Source organism: Tuber melanosporum, assembly GCF_000151645.1.
Source record: "Tuber melanosporum whole genome shotgun sequence assembly, scaffold_16, strain Mel28".
NCBI lineage: Eukaryota > Fungi > Ascomycota > Pezizomycetes > Pezizales > Tuberaceae > Tuber > Tuber melanosporum.
The window spans coordinates 990963-1010129 of record NW_003298819.1 but is presented as its reverse complement, the minus strand read 5'-3'; the positions used below and the strand labels follow the sequence as shown (position 1 = coordinate 1010129).

General features: G+C 47.3%; 8 protein-coding genes; 4 read left to right on the top strand and 4 right to left on the bottom strand.

Annotated features, from left to right (window-relative positions):
• Nucleotides 1-1959: 1959 nt before the first annotated feature.
• Nucleotides 1960-4595, bottom strand: GSTUM_00004947001 (uncharacterized protein). XM_002836775.2 has 8 exons: nt 4257-4595; nt 4110-4196; nt 3960-4053; nt 3841-3900; nt 3660-3789; nt 3410-3542; nt 3251-3351; nt 1960-3199 (listed from the first exon to the last, which is right to left on the bottom strand). Exons 1-8 carry the CDS (start codon nt 4496-4498, stop codon nt 2343-2345), a joined length of 1704 nt encoding a protein of 567 aa, XP_002836821.1. The 5' UTR covers nt 4499-4595; the 3' UTR covers nt 1960-2342.
• Nucleotides 4596-4838: 243 nt separating this feature from the next.
• Nucleotides 4839-6297, bottom strand: GSTUM_00004946001 (uncharacterized protein; the record flags this gene model as incomplete). XM_002836774.2 has 4 exons in its annotated part: nt 4839-5395; nt 5449-5833; nt 5902-5981; nt 6040-6297. 4 exons carry the CDS (start codon nt 6295-6297, stop codon nt 5120-5122), a joined length of 999 nt encoding a protein of 332 aa, XP_002836820.1. The 3' UTR covers nt 4839-5119.
• An 8-nt stretch (nt 6298-6305) lies between these two features.
• On the top strand, nt 6306-8989 carry GSTUM_00004945001 (uncharacterized protein; the record flags this gene model as incomplete). XM_002836773.2 has 6 exons in its annotated part: nt 6306-6452; nt 6526-6771; nt 6858-7550; nt 7601-7775; nt 7828-8388; nt 8453-8989. The coding sequence occupies exons 2-6, from the start codon at nt 6746-6748 to the stop codon at nt 8987-8989; spliced, it is 1992 nt and encodes a 663-aa protein (XP_002836819.1). The 5' UTR covers nt 6306-6452; nt 6526-6745.
• Nucleotides 8990-9112: 123 nt separating this feature from the next.
• On the bottom strand, nt 9113-9886 carry GSTUM_00004944001 (uncharacterized protein). XM_002836772.2 has 5 exons: nt 9789-9886; nt 9743-9750; nt 9534-9649; nt 9403-9484; nt 9113-9313 (listed from the first exon to the last, which is right to left on the bottom strand). The coding sequence occupies exons 1-5, from the start codon at nt 9847-9849 to the stop codon at nt 9293-9295; spliced, it is 288 nt and encodes a 95-aa protein (XP_002836818.1). The 5' UTR covers nt 9850-9886; the 3' UTR covers nt 9113-9292.
• Nucleotides 9887-10173: 287 nt separating this feature from the next.
• GSTUM_00004943001 (uncharacterized protein) lies at nt 10174-10811 on the top strand. XM_002836771.2 has 2 exons: nt 10174-10269; nt 10328-10811. The coding sequence occupies exons 1-2, from the start codon at nt 10206-10208 to the stop codon at nt 10624-10626; spliced, it is 363 nt and encodes a 120-aa protein (XP_002836817.1). The 5' UTR covers nt 10174-10205; the 3' UTR covers nt 10627-10811.
• Nucleotides 10812-10834: 23 nt separating this feature from the next.
• On the bottom strand, nt 10835-12781 carry GSTUM_00004942001 (uncharacterized protein; the record flags this gene model as incomplete). XM_002836770.2 has 1 exon in its annotated part: nt 10835-12781. Exon 1 carries the CDS (start codon nt 12668-12670, stop codon nt 10835-10837), a length of 1836 nt encoding a protein of 611 aa, XP_002836816.1. The 5' UTR covers nt 12671-12781.
• A 420-nt stretch (nt 12782-13201) lies between these two features.
• On the top strand, nt 13202-14059 carry GSTUM_00004941001 (mitochondrial 37S ribosomal protein RSM25; the record flags this gene model as incomplete). Its single annotated transcript, XM_002836769.1, has 2 exons — nt 13202-13578; nt 13666-14059. 2 exons carry the CDS (start codon nt 13202-13204, stop codon nt 14057-14059), a joined length of 771 nt encoding a protein of 256 aa, XP_002836815.1.
• Nucleotides 14060-15052: 993 nt separating this feature from the next.
• GSTUM_00004940001 (uncharacterized protein) lies at nt 15053-19167 on the top strand. XM_002836768.2 has 5 exons: nt 15053-15842; nt 16026-16137; nt 16197-16289; nt 16387-16613; nt 16717-19167. Exons 1-5 carry the CDS (start codon nt 15475-15477, stop codon nt 18293-18295), a joined length of 2379 nt encoding a protein of 792 aa, XP_002836814.1. The 5' UTR covers nt 15053-15474; the 3' UTR covers nt 18296-19167.

Here is a 19167-nt window from a genome sequence, read left to right as displayed (position 1 = left end):
GATGGCGGAGTGTGTGGGTCGGACGCCGTTGCTTTGGAGTGCGAGAAAAGGGGGGGCTGTTGGGGAGAGATTGGTTCTATAGTGAAGGCTGCAGAGGTGCGGGTGTGTTCTTGAGATTATCCTTAGGGGTCGCTATAGAGCATTCTGGTAGAGTTAATGAGTTGTACAGCGGTTTCGTGATGTACTCTAGCATGTATGAAGTTGGCGGTAAGCAGGTTATATCATCCAGTTTTCCATCTTTAATTATAGTGTAGTATGGCCACCGGACCAGAGGGGCGATAAAAGTGCGACTCAATTCATAGTTAAGGAAATAGCCAATGCAAGAGCCACAAACAGAAAAAGAATACGGAAGACTTCCGAACATCACGAAGTCCAAATACAGCCAGAGTGGCTATTAACCGAAACCTTACTCTTCCAGGGTAAGAGTCATGCTTCTTTATCCGTCACCCAATCAATCTAGTACGAGGAAGCACTGTCCTAACGAAAACCTTGGCATCCAGTTTTTGGTTTTTGGTGAGTGATCATTTGTGATTGCGATCTATGTTACTCTCGACAAGGTCCATAAGATAGGATGGGAAAGGCTACGTATGATATGATATGTCCACGAGTAGCTAATAGCCGAAACCCTCCCCATAGGATACGCCCTTCTCTGAGTTCCTCCAAGGCTTCATCCTCTTGCACCACTCTTGTGCTTTCACCAAAGTTCACAACCCCTACCACTTATTATTATTATTATTATTATTATTATTATTATTATTATTATTTCCTCCCAGCTGCCCTCCTTCACCAACCAACCCCTCCACGCAGTCACTGACACCACCGGACCACCTCTCACTCCGCATCTTCACCAAAAGTCCTCGTGAACCTCAAAAGGATCCATACCATCACCCCCGCACCCACTAGCCACAGCCTACAAATTTCCTTCCTTCCAGCGCAGTAGGCTCCCGCCGCCGCACCAGGCTTGTGCCACCGGGAAGCTGAGAAGTCCGTACCTGATTCTGAAGCTGGCGCCCCGCTAATACGATGAGCTGGACAACCACTTCGGCCTGCCCAAGTGCACGCCGGCTGGGTACGAAATCCGCTGGGAGAACGTCACTTGCCTGAATATCATCACCCCGCACAGCGCAGGCATCAACGACGCCGACATTGATACTTGCGAACAATACTAGAAACTCTCCTTGTATCCTGCCGTTGTGCAGCAGCAGACAGAGCACGTCCATACCCTCCTCGTCCGTGGCGTGGCGACCATGTTCTAAATACATTGGCTGGATGGGAACGACGCTCATGCATGCTACCCCTGCGTACACCAACCACAAGATTGTCAGAGTGTTTATGGCCAAGGGGAGTATCATGGTCACAGAAATTTTGAGGGCCCACTACATTATGGTTTACTTCCAGATCACTAAGCTAGCATGTTCGAAGTTCTCAGGACTTGCACACTACAAGGAGTATTTTGTGAATACGCACAACCCTAGAAATCCATAGCCTTGGGGGCTGGGCGCGCTCTGAGACTGGGGGGTGTGGCTAAACTTGAGAGTTTGTTTTTGTCATTATTCACTTCTAGTGTACCCATCATTTTGGTTTGTAGGAGAGCTTTAAGTATCTAACTGGCTTAGTATTGTACTATATAATACTGCTCACACAGAGGATAGTCTGTGCCGTACTAGAAAAAGAACAAGTTCCTCTGTTGGCAAAGCTGGTCTCCTTCAATCCAGAGGCCTCGGTTATTCGCAGGATATGAATTTCTAGGCCGAATTACAACGCCCTGAATACTTTGAAAGGTAGTATATCCAAGTAGAAGACTGGCCACTCCTAATTCCCCCATATCACAAGCGGTATTTATAATTGTGAGGATTGAATTCATACCCTGACATGTGGATATGACAAAGCGAGTGACAACTCATGAGTAACAACCTTTTCAAGAACTGCATTAAATTATAGCGCCCCAGAGGATGCTCGTTTCCGAAAATGTATCCAAAATGTCATTGTCTTGCTTGATAGGATATGATACATAGTGTCTACATGTGGGCGCCCAAACTCCCATGCTCTAGCAATGTAGCAACCCAGAACCCCTCTCCTTTGCCCAACCTAATCTAATAGATTTTGTCCAATGTTGAACAGGACCCACGCTATAGTCCACAGCACACAGCAGCAAAATATTACATTTCCACAACACTGCAGTAAACCGATATCTATCGTATCAGATTCCAATCTCCATCCCCCCTCCCAACACCCCTTCACTCTAAGATATGATATGCGTCTCCAACCCCTAATCTAAATATGCGATCGCGGAAACTACCACATTCCATAGCCCACCAGGCCTCGGTTAGTAATAACAGTATTCACCCCTCTAACAGCCTTACCCCACCAAAGGCAGTGGCAAGAAATACACCCCTCCACCAAACACCCCACTCGAAGATTCGTAGCTTCAAGCTGATGCGCCAGTACTCCACAGTTGCAATTACGATGTTCCAGCCGCCCAGTTCCACAGCTTCCTCGTATACTACTCTTGCACAATATCTCGCTAGGATTAAGAATTGACGTTCCGGACCGGTGCCTGCTTGTAGGTTCTCGTCAAGACTGCGGGTTAGGTCGTTGGTCTTCAGGATGAGGAGGATAACGCTGGGGACATTGGCGAGAAGCTGGACAAGCTGTGCTAGGAGTCCCTCGCCAAGAGCTTCAGTGATAATTTCTTTTTCATTCTCGTCTCGTGGACTTGCTATGCCTTTTTGTAGCGCCGTATAGTCTCGCCCAGTGATCGCAGAAGCGAATAACGGGAATTGCTCGTCCGTTATCCCAGCGACTTCGCTGGCGTACTGTCTCATTCGGGCTTCATCACCATCGATTACGGCGAGCCAAAGCTTCGCGTAGGAGCGACGCATTTGCATTGGAATGTCCCGGTAAAGGCCGTGGTCATACAGGATGATTTCAAAGTTGGTTTTTCTCCGGCGACCAAAGATTCTCCTAATCCAGCTTCTGCTGTTGATATTTGGGTCCGCTAGGCGGATAGCGAGGTTACCGCCGTGTGGATCGCAATGAAGCGGTGCGTCCTTCCCAAAAACCATCTCATTGAATATCCGGGCGAGGGCAACAGAAACCTCCTCGCGAGAAACACCATTTGAGTCGAGGAAGGCAAGGTCATCTAAACGGCGTCCGGGGAGATATTCCATTACCAAGATCCGTGGCTTGGCCCATATAACTGGTCAATATTAGCTCACGCACCCGAAAAGTGGCATGCTTTTAGAACTACCGTTTGGGATAACAAGGGGCGTGTTTTTGACACCCTCAAAATATTCTCTGATCCGGAATATGTTCTTTGCTTCCATCTCAAAATTGAGTTCCTGTGGGAGACTAAACCCTATTAATCGTTTCCCCACAAAAGTAAAAATATTTTCAAATCGGGACATACGATGCTTCCATCTCATCACTTAACCAGGTCATAGGATATTCCGGGAAGAAGTATTTAATATTTGTAAAAGTAAACCTCGTTAATGCCATATCCAAGGGAATCCATTCTGCCAATGCCGGGTGTTGTAGTTTCACTGCGACCCTAAAAAATTTAATTAGCCCCCCTCCCCAAGACGCACCAAAAATAAACATACTCTTGATCGCTATCTTTCAACTTGGCCCGATGTACTTGGGCCAGCGAAGCTAATAACCACTCAGCTTCTGTCTACGTACAACCGATAACCGGGATGAAAAGGACTCAACCGCACCAGCTCCAATAGGATTTGGATCAAATTCAGAGAACAAATCTGTGATGGACTGTCCAGTATCGTCCAATATCATCTATGAATTCCGGTCAGACATGGGTAGGGTAGGTAACGCTCGGAATCGCACCTTTTCGATACTCTCGAAACTTGAGACTGGGCACCGGTCTTGTAGGGGGATGAAGGTATCCTGAACAACGGTAAATCAGCCATAAGCCAGATATATAATAAGATTCCGAGGTCCAGTACCGTCCACTCAGCGGGTAATAAGTAGCCCATGGCTGCAAGATGTTGTCCGAGCTTAATGAATATTGAACCGTTCTTCTCGAGAACCTTATAAGTCCTAGAGCACTCAATATCAGCTTAGACACTCCACCACCAAAACAATTCCTAACCAACCTCTCAGCGCATCTTTTATGACATTTCGCCAACAGCCCGTCACCGTCGCTCGGATCGAGCTCCAAGGATTTTAGAGTAACGCGGTAACTATAGAGCTAATCAGAAACTAAGGCCCAAAACCTAACATCTATCCCATACTCTACTCACTCATTAATACACAACGCCAGTGTGCTTGCGACCCTAGTAGCTCTTTCTACAGCCGCAACACTATGTCCCACATCCGGTGTCCCAAAGGTTACAGCACCCAGCGCCGTCCCAGCTGCCGCGCCCATCAGCATCTTCCCTCCCCTTCCTGACCTTCGAGAATACACCTTCGGGATTGATAGACACCGACGGCATGTCCATAAAACATTATTCCGGGGGATTCCCGGGAAGCTCAAGGCACGCATGTCCGTTTAGCAATTGAATGAATGAAGGAGGTTGCAGAAGCTATCATACAGCTTAGGAAACAGTGCCAAATACAGAGGGACCGAGCGAAGGAGGAGGTATGACAGCAGAAAGCTTGTGGGAGATAATCCCGATCTGAAAGGGATAGAAAGAGAATAGGTTGAAGAGGCCAGAACCTTAGGGTTAGGGGAAATTTACGACTTTTTTTTTTCGTTTGGGTTCTTCGGTTTCCCGGGGTGGCGCTATCCTGTCAGGTTTGACGTGAACCAGCGATAAAAAGAGCCTCATTGCGCGACCCTTATTCGCGGGCGGTCCCCAATTCAATCACACCACATCAATCGGTCCCACTAGAATAATAATTTGAAAATTGACATGAAGCCCATAAACCACCAAGCAAATGCTAAAGCCAGCACCAGTGTATACATACAAAAACAGAAATTACCCCTCTCCCATGTTCCCCAGTACCAACCAGCCGTCCTCCCCCGCCATCCAACCCCCCATTTTCAGAGATGGGTGGAAACAGAAAGGGAGTGAACCCAAGAAACTGTATGACCCTACAAACGAGAGGAAGATATCTCCCTTTTCTCACGGTAAAGAAACACATTTGGATATTAATTTATTTACTATTTTCCGCCAGCTGTAGTAGTGGTGCCCGTGGCAGTAGGGTTTGTAGCAGCCGCAGCTGGAGTAGGGGTAGCGGTTCCGAGGTTAGCGCTCGCCAACCTGTTTGATAAATCGATCTGGGTCCTGATAGTATTTGCCAAGTATGCCACAAGGAGGACATCTTGAATGTGGGTATTGAACATTCTCTCGACGTCTGCGGGTGAGACTTTAGGTGCCAAACTAAGCGTGTTCATCAAGAACTTCCCAATAGCAACAGAGGCCTGGGTATTTCCGGCCTAGTGCGGATTTCAGCACCCTCTCACTTCAGCCCTAAGGGCGGGAAACATACGACGACTCTAGCCACATATTCACTAACTCGATCCAGCATTTCTAGAACCTCTTCGAGTGCCTTCTCGAGTGCATGAATATCCGTAGTCACCTCGGCACTTCGATTTTCGCTGTTCTTTGCACTTGATATCAACTCCAATCCGCTCCTTTCAGCATCAGCATACTTAATTTCGTACGGAACCGGAACAAATAAACAGCTGTCGGCAAGACGATCCGGGTGAACACCGACAGCGGACGATATATAAGTCCTAATAGAAATATCCTGTCCGGGGGCGGTAGACATAGTAAGATGAACGGCAGGGTGGGGGAAGGTGCCATCGCCATTGGAGGCATAAAAGTTCTGGATAAGAGCGCTGAAGGTGTTGAGCTCTGGTGAGGTAGCATACCTAAGTATATAATTAGCTATATTCAAGGGCACCTGACATCCAGGAGCATCCGTCCCGAGCAAACATACCATCCAATAAGAACCTCCTTGGGATTCGCCTTCAGGTGGAGCCCTAACATAGTCTTGTGGTAGTCCATATCTACCTCGACCTTCACGACAATATCAACTAGTGTAATTTCCACAGATTATCAGCCTATGGAGACCCACCTGTTCTTGGCTCTCGTTGTGACCAACAGCAAAACAATTTCTGATCTCAACCTCAGCTCCATCTTCGTTCCTCACACCCAAAAGCGTTCCAATAACTCTCTCCTGGTCAGTATTCCTCCTTAACGAATGATCTAAGATGGAGAAGAGAGCCTGGGCACTAATAACAACACTTAACGGCGAGGTGGTGGCCTGAGCTGGCGGAACGCTAACGACAGGAAGCGGTCGAGCAAGATGGATGTAAGAATCTTTGTCGGCCATGCTGGGCAACTGGCTAGCGGGTAGTGGTTGTGGGGAGTTGGCAGTGAGGTAGGTTGGCTGGCTTTGACGAAATTGACCGATGGCGGGACAATCCCCAGCCAGAGCTTCAACTTTTTTCCATTCCTGTTGTGGGGCAGTTAAATTGGCTTGGCAGGGTAAGCCCTACTCAGCAGTTACCCGCTCTTACATCACATGCAAGAACCTAACTTTGATATTGGAGCCTGGCAGAAATTATTCCTTGTACATACGATTCCTACGAAATCACCGACAGAAATCCTGTAACAAATTACAAATTCAACAAAGTTTCTAAATGCCACCTGGACCCAGAGGGCGTGACAGAGGTGGAGGGGGGTTCAGAGGAAGAGGAGGAAACCGAAGAGTCAAAGGCGGTAGAGGCGGTAGAGGCGGTAGAGGTGGTCGAGGCGGAAGAGATCAAGGAAGAACCTCAATGAGAACTGAGAATCGACCAAAGGAGTACGTTTTTCCTATCAAACGGCTCCAATATATAATAGCATGGCCCCTCTTGATTATTGGGAACCGTTTTGACAATTGTGCAATAGAATTACTCAAACCGAGGAGCCCGATTCTAATTCCGAAACCTCCGAGGATCTCGAACTGCGCAATGGAGAAGATTCTGAAGACTTGGGTAGTAGCGACCCTGAATCGGAATCGGAAGATGATGCTGCAGCAGCAAAACCTTATAACCTCCTACTCCAATCTCTAGTCGCGAGCAATGAGTTTAACCGACACAATCCTAAACGCCAAAAACTTGATTTCACACAAGACCAGGAGGATGGGGTCATCTTGTTAGACGGTAAGGATATGGCAGATGAGCCTAAGCAGGAGGGAGAGCCCGAAGAAGAGATCGTGGATGTGGGCTCAGACAACGAGGATCAATCAGACCCATTTGAATCACACTTTACAAGTCCCTCCCCCGCTCTACTGGCTTCCATCTCCTCTGCTTCAAAGGGTGAATGGAAGGATACTAAGTTACCTAATTCCGGACTACCTGGAAATGTCTACTTATCCACTCCCAGAGGCCCGAAACAAACTACTGGTGGAAGAAGGATCGAAAGCATAAAAGACCTAAACCTGAAGAAGAGGCTGGTCGCTGAGGAGCTGACGCCGCTACAAAAGTCATTAGGGCAGCTTGTCTTCGATTATGTGGATGTTTTATATGGTGAACGAACACTAGGCAATGCTGAAGAATTACGGAGGATGTATTCTTTACATGCGTTGAATCATGTCTTAAAGTATGTTCCCATCTGTGTATTACATTAGCTTCACACTAATCGAAGCTTAGGACCCGAGACCGAGTCCTAAAGAACAATGCCCACCTAGCAAAAGCTACAGATAAGGAAATAGAGCTCAGAGATCAAGGCTTCACAAGGCCCAAAGTCCTTTTCATACTGCCAACACGAAACGCTTGCGTGGAAGTAATAAATGCACTAGTTGACATTCTACAGCCAGAGCAACAAGTAAGCTCATCCTCTCCCGATTAGATAGCACATCACCAACTATTCTATCTAGGAAAACAAAAAACGCTTTCAAAATACATACTACTCACCCCTAGATACTGAGCGGATTAGCCCCAATAAGCCTGAAGACTTCCGCGCCCTCTTTAGCGGAAACCATGATGACCTCTTCAGGTTAGGCTTAAAATTAACTCGGAAAACTCTAAAGTATTTTAGTCAATTCTACAACTCCGATATAATTCTCGCATCGCCGCTTGGGCTGCGTATGGCCATCGGTGATGAATCTGACAAAAGGCGCGACTACGATTTCCTCTCTAGCATAGAATTAGTGGTGGTGGATCAGGCCGACGCACTGCTAATGCAAAATTGGGATCACCTAGAGCATATTTTTAAACACCTTAATTTGATACCCAAAGACCCGCACGGCTGTGACTTTGGGCGTGTGCGGCAATGGTATTTAGATACTAATGCAAAATACTTCAGGCAGACGTTGGTATTCGGCGGGTTTGTGACACCAGAGATAATGAAGTTGTTTAATCATAATATGTTAAATGTTGCCGGGAAGGTGAAAACTCAAGCGGAGTATATAGGGTCCATGATTGATTTGGGGGTTCAAGTTCGACAGGCAATGCCTCCCGCTCCCGATCCAATAGTTTCTCTTACTAACTATTATAATACAGATATTCACAAGAATAGACCCCCCAACCCCAGCTGCAGACCCAGATACTCGTTTCGACTACTTCACAAAGGCAATCCTACCCTCCCTCCTCCGAAACACCTCCACAAGCACATTGATCTTCATACCGAGTTATTTTGACTTCGTTCGAATGCGGAACTACCTCTCCAACGCCCCCATACCCATCGGCGCTATATCGGAAGAAACCCCTGTCTCCTCCGTCGCGCGCGCGCGGTCACATTTCTTCACGGGCCGTCACTCGGTTCTACTCTATAGCGAGAGAGCGCACCATTTCCGGCGCTACGACATCCGCGGGGTCACGAGCGTGGTATTCTACGGACTGCCGGATAACCCCCTTTTCTACCGCGAGGTTGCGGGTGGCTTTATAGGGCGGAGCGTTGGTGAAGGGAGAGCCAAGGAGCAGCCGAAGGTGCGTGTGATATTCTCCAGGTGGGATGCTATGAAACTGGAGAGAATTGTTGGTAGCAAGAGGGTTAGGGTTATGTGTATGGACAAGGGTGACACGTTTGAGTTTGTCTGATGGACTTGGACTACAGTAGTTGTATAATAATAGTACGATTTAAAAGCACTGTATATAACATTGTAACTTGTTGATAGAGTTCAGTTGGGTCGGGGGTGTCGGGATATACTGTGGAGAAGAAACCCTCGCAATCTTGTGTATTGTATAATCTGTGCAAGAAAAAAATACATCCGCGAGCCTTAGGCCCACTTTCCCATCTCGCAATCCTCAACCATAATTATTTACTACCATACTGTAATTCCAGCCGTACCTTCCCCCGGTGAATCAAACCGCCAAAAAAAAAAAATGGTTCCCCCATCACTCTCAAGAAACGAAAGTGACAACCTAGAACCACCATCTCACCCCGATTAGCCCCCACTAATTCATCAACCCACTACTACCCTCCTCCGCAAAACGGGAATTAAGCTACTCACAGCCATGATAATACAGCAAATACTAACATACGGCGACAATCGCTCCCCGATACGCGCAAACTTCCAGAACATGCCGAAGAAGCTAGTAGACAAGGTGAGACAAGTCGGAGGAGAGGGAAGGGAAAACAGACATGTTCTTATCCTTCCTCGAATCAACCATTCCCGGGACTGTCTGGCGGACGTATGTGCATGTACAGATTAATAGGAGAATGACCAGGAGCAGGGCATCAAAGTGGAAAAGGGCGGACTGCATTTTCATTTAGCTCCCTCTTTGCTTTAAGTTTGGCGAGGCGGTGATGTGTAGTGATGGGAGGAGCGGAAGGGAAGGGGGGATTGATACCATCGTAGCTATGACAATACTAATGTGGGAACGGGATAGTAAGTACTGGTAGCGTGAAGAGCGGGGGGTTTACGTCGAGGTAGAGGCAGGTAATAGGTAGGTATCATATGATAACTTAAGCTTGAGAAACGTAAGAGGTCGAACGAGGGCAAAGGTGAGAGTAGGGAAGATCCTACCCCCCGAGCTATCACACAAAGGGTTGAAAGCTTACCGTATTTGTGTGGTTAGATCAGAAAGAAGATGTTGCACCTAGCTTTCTTTCCTCTCCTTCCCTCTTATGATAACAACTAACCACAATTACACCGCCACAAGGGATCCTGACAGCGACAGTTCCTCCTCCAGCGCCACAATGTCTAACCACACCACGAAATTCCCAGCCATGGCTAGAATACCAACCACCCCCTTATCCTCCCATCATCACACACCCAAACGTTCAACACCAGCACACAACGCAACGAAAAAGATGGCCACCGACGCAGGAATTCGTCGCCCGCGTACCCGGCGTCAACATCTCTTCGTTAAAGAGCGTCAGCTTACTCCCACCCTTCTTTACTCCCAGCTTAAGCTAATCTGGCCGTGGGACAGTCAAGTCCTTAATGTACGCCTTCGGTGACGACCCAGACCCACTTCCGGAATCGGTTCAGGTCCTCGATGAGATTGTCACCGATTACATTATCGATATGTGCCATGACGCGGCAAGGATGGCTTCCAGGGGTGGGAGGAATAAGATCAAGGTGGACGACTTCAAGTTTGCGCTCAGGAAGGATCAGAGGAAGTTGGGAAGGGTGGAGGAGCTGTTGATTATGTCTAAGGTTATCGCCGATGCCAGGAAGCAGTTTGATGATAAGCAGGAGGTTAATGATATTGCGGGTACTGGGAAGTAGTGAGGAGAGGGCGGAGGACGAGAATGGTACAAAAATTATGGGTGTATTATTATGATGAGGTGTTTTGCGGGTTATTTCATCGTGATTTCCTTACATGAAAGGGGTTTTCTTTTGTGGGATGACCGGTTTGTTTTTTTTGACCCTATGTACAACATACCATACATGCTATTATGATACAGATACAATACTCTCTCAAATCTAATTCTTTTTATTTCATTCCATCACCAGTTTTTTGCTTTTGCACCTCTAACCATGTATTCCATGCAGTTCCCCCCACTATCTCCCTGGCTATACCCGCAATGTGTTCATCCAGCTCTTCACCGTCTAACTCTCGCTTCGCCACAATAGCCTCCAAGATCATGAATACCCTTGCCCGACTATTACACACCCTTGCCACTGTTTTTAATATCCACCCCGATAGATTTGGCCCCAACTTATGCCCCTTCTCTTTATCGAATATCAGTCGTAGAAGTTCTTCCAATCTTGGAACACTCCAGTTGGAATAGCTTGTCCCACCGTGCCAAAAGAACCCCTTGAGCAGAGCCACCGAAATTGTCTCGTCATAACCGACTTTGCACTCCTCCATCTCTTTCACTAATTCCATTGCCCGGTCGTAGTTTCCCACTTGACATTGAAGGTGTATAAGCATGTTGAAGGTGATGATATCCGGCGCAAGGGAGACGTTGAACGTCTTCATGTAGTCCTCCACAACCCTCCTATTCATCGCCACCTGCTTTAGATTTCTTGCCCACCTTCTCTGGCCTAGGATATCATCTTGACCCGGCGGTTTCTCGGTCGTCCCAGAATCAAACAATGTTTGTCTCATTCTCTGGTATATGTACTCGGCGGACCCGTGCTCCTTCACTCTGATCATGGCTGTCATTACCGCATTTAGGACAACTGTGTCTACTACTTCCCCTGAGTCCACCAACTCTCGATATGTCTCTCTGACCTTTTCCCCGTCGCCGCAAATCCCATGGTAGGTTATCAATGTGGTGTAGGTAAACCTGTCGGGCTTTAGTTCGCGATTTTGCATCTCTTTAAGAATCATATCTGTAAGCAGCGGTGTTGGGGATCTCGACGCCACATCGAGAAGGACATTGAACGTGGTGGTATTGGCTCGGATTCCTCCTTGGTACTTCTCAGATTCGTCCCACAAAGCTATTGCTGACTGGGTTTCTGTGGTTGTGACATCATTAAAAGAACGGGAGATGAAAGAGATGGCTGCATTCCACTCATTTCGAGATATGGGCAGATCGCAGGCCTTCATCTGGTCCAGGATAGCAAGATATCGGGTTGTAGCTTCCATATTTCGTTCAGGGACTGACATAAACCTTGCTACCAACATGTCCAACTCCTCCTGATTTAAGAGGATAGGTCGAGGGGGAGGGAGTTTGTTATAGAGTTCGTAGAGTACGGTATGTGGGGTCTCGGGGTCGATGAGGTATTCGAGAAACTCCTCCAAGCACTTCTGCTCCCGCGGATCGTCAAGATATCGTGCAGGTAGTATTCGGCCTTGAGCTGCTCTGGCTCTTCGTAGATATGGCGGCACGGGTGGAGGAAATTCCAGGCGGCGACGCCAGTAAGGGTCGGCAATTGAGCGTAATTCATCTCTAGTCTCTTTCCATGATATTGGTCTATCATTAGGCCCACACTTGTAAGCGTCAGAACTTCCACCGGAGAGGATCAATGATCTCCTTGGTGGAAAATAAAAGCCAGTACGACCAACTAACGGGTACGTGTTGGAATGGTTCTTGCATAGACTTGCCCTTACCAGGGCATTGGCAAAAAAGGTATCCATAGAGTGATACTTGGTCCGAGATGCAGGAACTCGTTGAGGGAAAGGAAAGACTGAAGTTTTTTTGGTAGGTGGTGGGGTGGGGCGCAAACAGATATTGTGGAATTTCGACAGAGAACGACTGAAACGACCGATGTGGATGGAAAAGCAGATATTGTGAATGGAGATATAGGGCTTTCGAATACCCCCACCTAAAACAGCAATTGTACCGTTTGTCGAGAGACCCACTAGGTACAAGGGGAACATGGAGGCACAAGAAAGAGATGCATTGTGTATGTTTCTTAGACAAATTATGGCAGATTAATCAAACAATTGCTCGCATTGAGAAATCTGTCCCCAGAATTTTTTTTGGTGAGGGTGACCCAGAAGGAGAGAGTAGAGGTTATCTTGAAGAGAGGGTACGATAGTGGGGCTCGATTGCTTTTTTCCATTGGAAATACTAATAATAATCAATTTAGAGTTGGCAGAGCCTCAAAACAAACTACTAGACCCCAATCCCAAATATACATAAGGGCTACCAACACCAGGAACGATTTGGCACTCGCTAATCTGCGAGTCCTGGATCCTGGAAAAACACTTTTGAGAATTTCAATTACACCTTGATTCCAATTCGTTAGGTCTATCGCCTTCTCGAAAATCAAGTCGCGTCGCGGTGGGGCTCTGTTATCGAGAAAGCCTGAGGAATCCCTGATACAGTATCCAGAGAAAGCGCAGTCTCACTCGGGAGTGCCGTTTCAACCCCGCGCCTGCTCCTCTTCATCCCCTCACACTACCACCATGATTAATTTACGGCGCTTCCGGTCTTTACGAGTCCACCAGAATGCCTCACAAATGCTCGAAGCCGGTCGCCTCCAGGAAGAACCTGCCTGGTACCGTGTCGTTGGATCGATTCCCCCGACTACATCTCTCGTTCGAACAATTCCACCACGGCTGAAGGAACGGAAAAACCCATGGACAAAGAATCACAAACCAAGCCGAATGTATATGCCTCAAAAAATTGAATATCCTGAAGACAAGCTACGTACTCAGTTCTACAGAGATCATCCATGGGAATTGGCAAGGCCAAGGATTTTGGTGGAAAATGATGGGAAAGATTATCTAAAATGCGATTGGAGCAAGATGCTGCAGAAGGGAAAGCCGCTAGACGGTGAAAGGTCTGCATGGAGCATATTTCCTCTTTGTTTTTGTTTTCTCCTTCCCTCCTCTGCATTCCCCTCCCGAGTTTGCTAACTTGTTAACAGTGTGGTGCAGCGGCAGTTATGGTTAATGGAAAATGATCCGGACGAGATTACCGCGGAAAGAGCATACGACATGGCCCGAAAGGAGTTTTACGATCTCCGTTTGCAGGAGGATATTGAACGTCGTACCGCTATTGAGGAGGCTAGAGCGTGCGGAGCCACATTCGGAAAATCCTATCTGGAGCTCGGAATCGAGATGGAAGAGAAATATCTGGAGCAATGGAGGAAGGATACAATTGCCTTTATTCTCAGGAGACGACAGAGGCAGTCTACTTTCAAGGTTATCGAGTTCGCTTCGGCCGCTGCCGAAGAGGGTTTTATACCAGCAAGTGAGGCAGAGGAGGGAGAAGGAGGGGAAGCCGTCGAGGCAGAAAAGGTAGCAGTTGCTACCCCATAACCCTTGTTTACTGAATGCTGCCCTGGAAAGCACAAATCCGATCTATTATTGCTCTTGTAAATACTATATCCGAGTTTGTGAATATATTTCAAATCACTCTTTGTGCCACTCTCCCCTGGGGGTTGCGAGGAGCAAAGCGAAAAATGTTTCGACGCAGTCATTGTTAGCTTAGGCTATCATACTAGCTTAGGGGTGGGAGCGAGGCTTAGAATGCTGCTCATATCGGTGTCCGCTGAGAGTGCGATCATACTGGTAATAGTCTTAATGGAAATAGAAATGGCTGCGGTGCGGGATACAAGCAGTATTATGCTGCTCTCTTACACCGGCAGCCAGTACCGTATTCTACTCAAGTATAATAGTGTGCAGACAGTGTGCGAGTACCGGTACAGTACAGTACAAATACGTAGTTAATATTTTGAACGGACAGAAAGAGGTCATCACGATCGTTATACGAGTAAATGGACACTGGCGTCTTATTCCTCACCGTTATTGGATGAGACGCTGCATGACCACGATGTTAGTTAGAGGATGAGGCGCTACAAATGGTGTTGAGAGAAATGAATGATGATATTGATACCGGTACACTATTGGCACGGTATTGGATTGCGTGTACGGCCCCTGACGCTCGGTGCAACAACTTTTCTACACCAGCAGTTTTACATATAAGACAGCAGGTGGGCCAATCGACGGACAGTCACTGGATAGACAGAAGTGCAGAGAGCCAACCGGGATCATATAATAGCACAGAGTGAGGAGAAAGGGAAGTGGGAAAGGCGACGGCAAAATATCATTGCTGGGCGTTGATCCATGTTGGTGCTTCTTTCCTTCCACTAAAGGCTGCAAGTGCCGCAGTTCTCCGGCTGTCCCATACACTGCCTAGCGGTGACACCGAACCCCAGGAACGAAGAAAGAAAAGGGCCCTGCTGCAGAGTACCGGCAGTCAGAAAGCCCGTCGCTCCATTGCTCTTCACCCGCTACGACTCTCACCACCTCCTTCCTCTTCTTCAACTTCAACTTTTGCCCCCAAACAAAAAAAGATACGAATGAGGAAGAGGATAACAAGGAAGGAGGGGGAAAAAAAAAGTTCCATCAAAGAGCCTAGTGTGTTCAGCCATTCATAAGCTCCCATAGCTGGGCAGGCTCCGGGTGCTGTTACAAGTTAAGTTGAGACAAGAGGGTGCCAAAGGATTACCAGAATACAAAATAAAAGAGAAAGAAGAAGAAAAAATTCTGAGGAAAAAACAAAAAGGTGTTGGGAGTTTTTTGTGGTTGTCGGATCATTTGTGGCATTCTATTGTTCCTCTTGTATCCCATCGCCTCTATCCGACTTCTCATTCAAACAAGCATCCCCCTTGACCTGGGCGTCCGTTTATCCTCGATACAGTACCGTAGCCCACCGGAACAATTCTCCCGCGATGAACGGTTTCGAATTCTCTTCCTACAAGACATCGACTATGCGTAGCGACATTTCCACCATTTATCGTCCCTCCCCTACCTCGTCGCTGGCAGGCAATGTCTCCTCCGGCAACACCCCTGGATATCGCCAATCACCACCGGTCCCAATAGACAAAACAACTTGTATTGCTCTTGTCACAAACGCTCTTAAAGAAGCACGAGAAAAGAACCGGGAAGCTGAGCTGAGGGGGAGGGGCAACAACTCACCCGACTTAAGTGCACAGCAACAATTCTACCAGCGATCAGGAGTGACAATTGATTTGAGCCATCAAAAAATCTCAAACATTCCACTGGATGTGATTGAGCTTATTAAGGATGAGATTGAAAGGTCAGAAAACAGAAAGGCTCCGATAACCCCAATCCACAGTTCACACAAGATATATTCCCTACCTTTTTCACCACATCTATGCTATGAAGTCCAGTGGTGGAGAATGTTCCTGCCGGAGAAACATATTGCTCAGATAATGAGGATTCGCTAACGTCCTGCTTTCTGTGTGTGCCCTCCTTGCAGATTGGCCTTAGCTCATAATCAATTGACTTCATTCTCGGAGGAATTCTCAAGTTTACCTCGCCTTCGATATTTAAACCTCCGATCCAATTTTCTCAGAGAGTTCCCGTTGCCAGTACGATTGCTCTCGCTTGGCTTGCGCGCTCAAAACCAACAGCTGATATTCGTGTGTAGCTCACCAAACTGCCTTCACTTGAGATACTAGATGTTAGCCGAAATCGGCTACGATCGCTGCCGCAGGATTTTGGGAAGCTGATGTCTTTAAAGGTAAGAAGAACCTTTTGTTCATATGTTGTCCTCCGAACACAGCTATAAGGTTTCGGAGATAGGTTGAAACGTTTTTCAAGCTGATTGAGTGATCAAGGTCCTGTCAATGTCGAAGAACAAGATCAATGTGCTGCCAACATATATAGGGGACATGAACGAGCTCAAGATACTAAAGCTAGATCACAACCCCATACTATTTCCAGCAAAGGATGTTCTGGAAAATGGGGAAGCGGACCGGGATACATGGTTAGAAACTGTTAAACGGTTTTTGAAGAATCATGCTGAGAGGTCCAACCCAGCGCTGGATACGGAGTCTGGATCCAGGTAGGCCACTCCTTTGTCAGCAAGGGGCAATAACACTATTAAAATTTGACGCCAAGCACAAAATTGTGACTGACAAATGACATGTGATTGGGTGCAACTCCAGTAGCGACGAGGGTGGGGGTGACAATGACTTTTCTTCGCTCAACTCCACGGTGGCAAGAACCCCAAGCTTCGAATCGGAAAGGCCCGAATCCAGTTTGTCAACAATCAGACCGTTGAAGCTAGCAGGTGAAGCAACTATGCCAGGGTTTAATGGTCCCCAAAAAGGTAGCTTACCTCGAAGACCACCACAAAAGCAACCTACTCTTTCGCCATCACCAGCATTACCCACATCTACTTTAACGAGTCCACCTCAATCACTAATAAACTCTGGTGCCGGTTCCTCACAAACGGAAAGGTCGCGAAGTAACAGTGAATCTACTGTTCAAGCCCACCGCGGTAATCGGCGCATGGGCATGCTAGGGCCAAGAAAAACTTCTAACGCTACGGCTGCTGAGGGATTGAGAACCGTCGAAGAACAAAAAACCCTCAAACATCAACGAGGGTATTCTCACGATTCCGTCATAGATTCTGCTCAACGCTCTGCTCAAATGGGGAAACCAATTGATGGAAGCTCACGTAGCCCCACCGATAAAGAGAGGCAACCAGGACCCTACTTTCGCAGACTATCATCCCTACCAGAACATAAACGTGCATCTCTATCTTCCGCTCGAGTCGGTGAAGCTGCTCGGGGAATATTGTACGCCATGTCAACGTTGCAGAGGCCAATTGAGCAGTATGTTCAATCAGCTGGAGACCCTAACGGTGGCCCTCATCACAAAGTGGAACGTGTGCTTTATAACGGGAACCTGCATATTGGCTCTCTTGTTGGTTCATTAGAGGCCTATGAGGAGAAAGACGATGAGGCTGCAGTGGACAATGTTGTGGATGCGTGTTGCGCTTGCCTCGCTGCGTTCAAACAAGTTCTGAATATGGTTCAATCCGACTCGAGAGAAATTGGTGCTGGCATGGTTGGTGCTGATGCAAGATATATGAGGACATTGTTGTTGATGGTGTATGGATCATACGTCGAGATTCAAAGCTCGTATGATATTGTCAAGCCATTGATTGTGGGACAAGCTTCTGATAGTACCTTACGTTCTTATAACCCAGGCAATTTGATAGCCCGTTATCCGCCTAATTCAAATGGCAACCTTCGGCTTAAATCTGCATCAACTGCCTCGTCTACAACCTCTATTGCTACTTCCGTCGTTTCAATCTCACAGTCAGCGGCAATTCCGCCAGTGCTACCGACTCCTCGGGGTGACATATTCGCAGTACCCCCTACCCCAGGATTTCAATCCAATCTTTCACATTCCTCTGATGGAGGTTTTGATCATGACGAACCGTTATATGGCAAATTCCAGGCTGCCACTGCTGCTGCGCTTTCAACTCTTCCTATTATCGATAGGGAAATCAAAACGGCTGTAACCCAGAATCTACAACCCAGCACTACGTTGAAATTACGAGAGGTTTCTTCACTTTGCGCTACAGGTGCGGAGGCAGCTAGGAGGCTCTCGAAAACCAAGTGGGATGCCATTCGTGATGGTGACATTATTGAACGGAGAAAATTTTGGGAAGATACCAATAAGTTTACTAATGTTGGCTCTCTCTTTCTTAAATCGTTAAAACCAAAGTACTGATAAATTTATGTTTGATCTAGCTTGTTATCAGCATCGCCGAACTCATCAAGTCAGTGACCCAAGAATATGCCTTTCCGAGGCCCACTTTAGCCGCAGTGGGCACAGTAGTTCGACCAACGAAAGACCTTTATATCCTCATGAACAGCTCTTCTTTCCGTCACATGGCCGAATCTCAACAGCTTTCCCCCCATAACGGTGGATCTCTTTCTCCAACACCCTATTCCGTATCTTTTCCCTACCAGCCTATGACTGCTACCCCACTTTCTGCTGCCTTGGGGCATGCTGCGCAGGCAACAATGCCACAAGGCTACCCCGTCCACGGTCCAATGGGCATGGGCAGTGCAAACGGTTTCGGCAGCAGAAGCGCCACACTTCTTAGTCAAAACCACCCAACAATGACCAGCACGGTGGGAGAAATGGGGATGCAGTTCGGGAATGGCATTATGCCAGCTGGTTTAATGAGTCCTGGTGCAATCCGGGAAATCAAGCCCCAGCACTCGCTCAAGTAGCTCTTTTGAGCCCACTGCACAGCTGTTTGCCTTACTTTTATATCCCATTCCTAATTGGCCAAGTCTCACCGACCGATATCCTTCATCACTGTATTACTTCGCAACTAAGCAATAGGGCGCTTCCGTTGAATCCCCCTCTTTCCTTTATCTTGTTTATTTATGCCTACATAGTGTTGGAGTTGCTCTTTTTCTCGTCTATATCTCTGGTCGTCGGGCGTCGTGTTTGACCTTAAAAATGCTTGGGTGGGAGGACGATTGATATCTTTAGATTGGGACGTGCAAAGACGATAGGGGTGTTAAAATAATTGTCAATGTTTATTATACTATATTCCTCCGGGAAACGAGGAGGATAAGCAAAACCTA

Bases quoted from the DNA above. Each gene is read 5' to 3' on its own strand.
- GSTUM_00004947001 (XM_002836775.2), bottom strand. From the start codon at position 4,498: ATGCGTGCCTTGAGCTTCCCGGGAATCCCCCGGAATAATGTTTTATGG. The intron at 3,901-3,959 runs GTACTGGACCTC...ACCGTTGTTCAG, and splicing joins TATTACCCGCTGAGTGGACG to GATACCTTCATCCCCCTACA. The intron at 3,543-3,659 runs GTTATTAGCTTC...TTAGGGTCGCAG, and splicing joins ACGTAGACAGAAGCTGAGTG to TGAAACTACAACACCCGGCA.
- GSTUM_00004944001 (XM_002836772.2), bottom strand. From the start codon at position 9,849: ATGATACCTACCTATTACCTGCCTCTACCTCGACGTAAACCCCCCGCT. The intron at 9,485-9,533 runs GTCTGTTTTCCC...CTTGTCTACTAG, and splicing joins TCGAGGAAGGATAAGAACAT to CTTCTTCGGCATGTTCTGGA. The intron at 9,314-9,402 runs GTGAGTAGCTTA...TGGTGGTTCTAG, and splicing joins TTTGCTGTATTATCATGGCT to GTTGTCACTTTCGTTTCTTG.
- GSTUM_00004943001 (XM_002836771.2), top strand. From the start codon at position 10,206: ATGGCCACCGACGCAGGAATTCGTCGCCCGCGTACCCGGCGTCAACAT. The intron at 10,270-10,327 runs GTCAGCTTACTC...GCCGTGGGACAG, and splicing joins ACATCTCTTCGTTAAAGAGC to TCAAGTCCTTAATGTACGCC.
- GSTUM_00004940001 (XM_002836768.2), top strand. From the start codon at position 15,475: ATGAACGGTTTCGAATTCTCTTCCTACAAGACATCGACTATGCGTAGC. The intron at 16,138-16,196 runs GTACGATTGCTC...ATTCGTGTGTAG, and splicing joins TCAGAGAGTTCCCGTTGCCA to CTCACCAAACTGCCTTCACT. The intron at 16,290-16,386 runs GTAAGAAGAACC...TGAGTGATCAAG, and splicing joins GGAAGCTGATGTCTTTAAAG to GTCCTGTCAATGTCGAAGAA.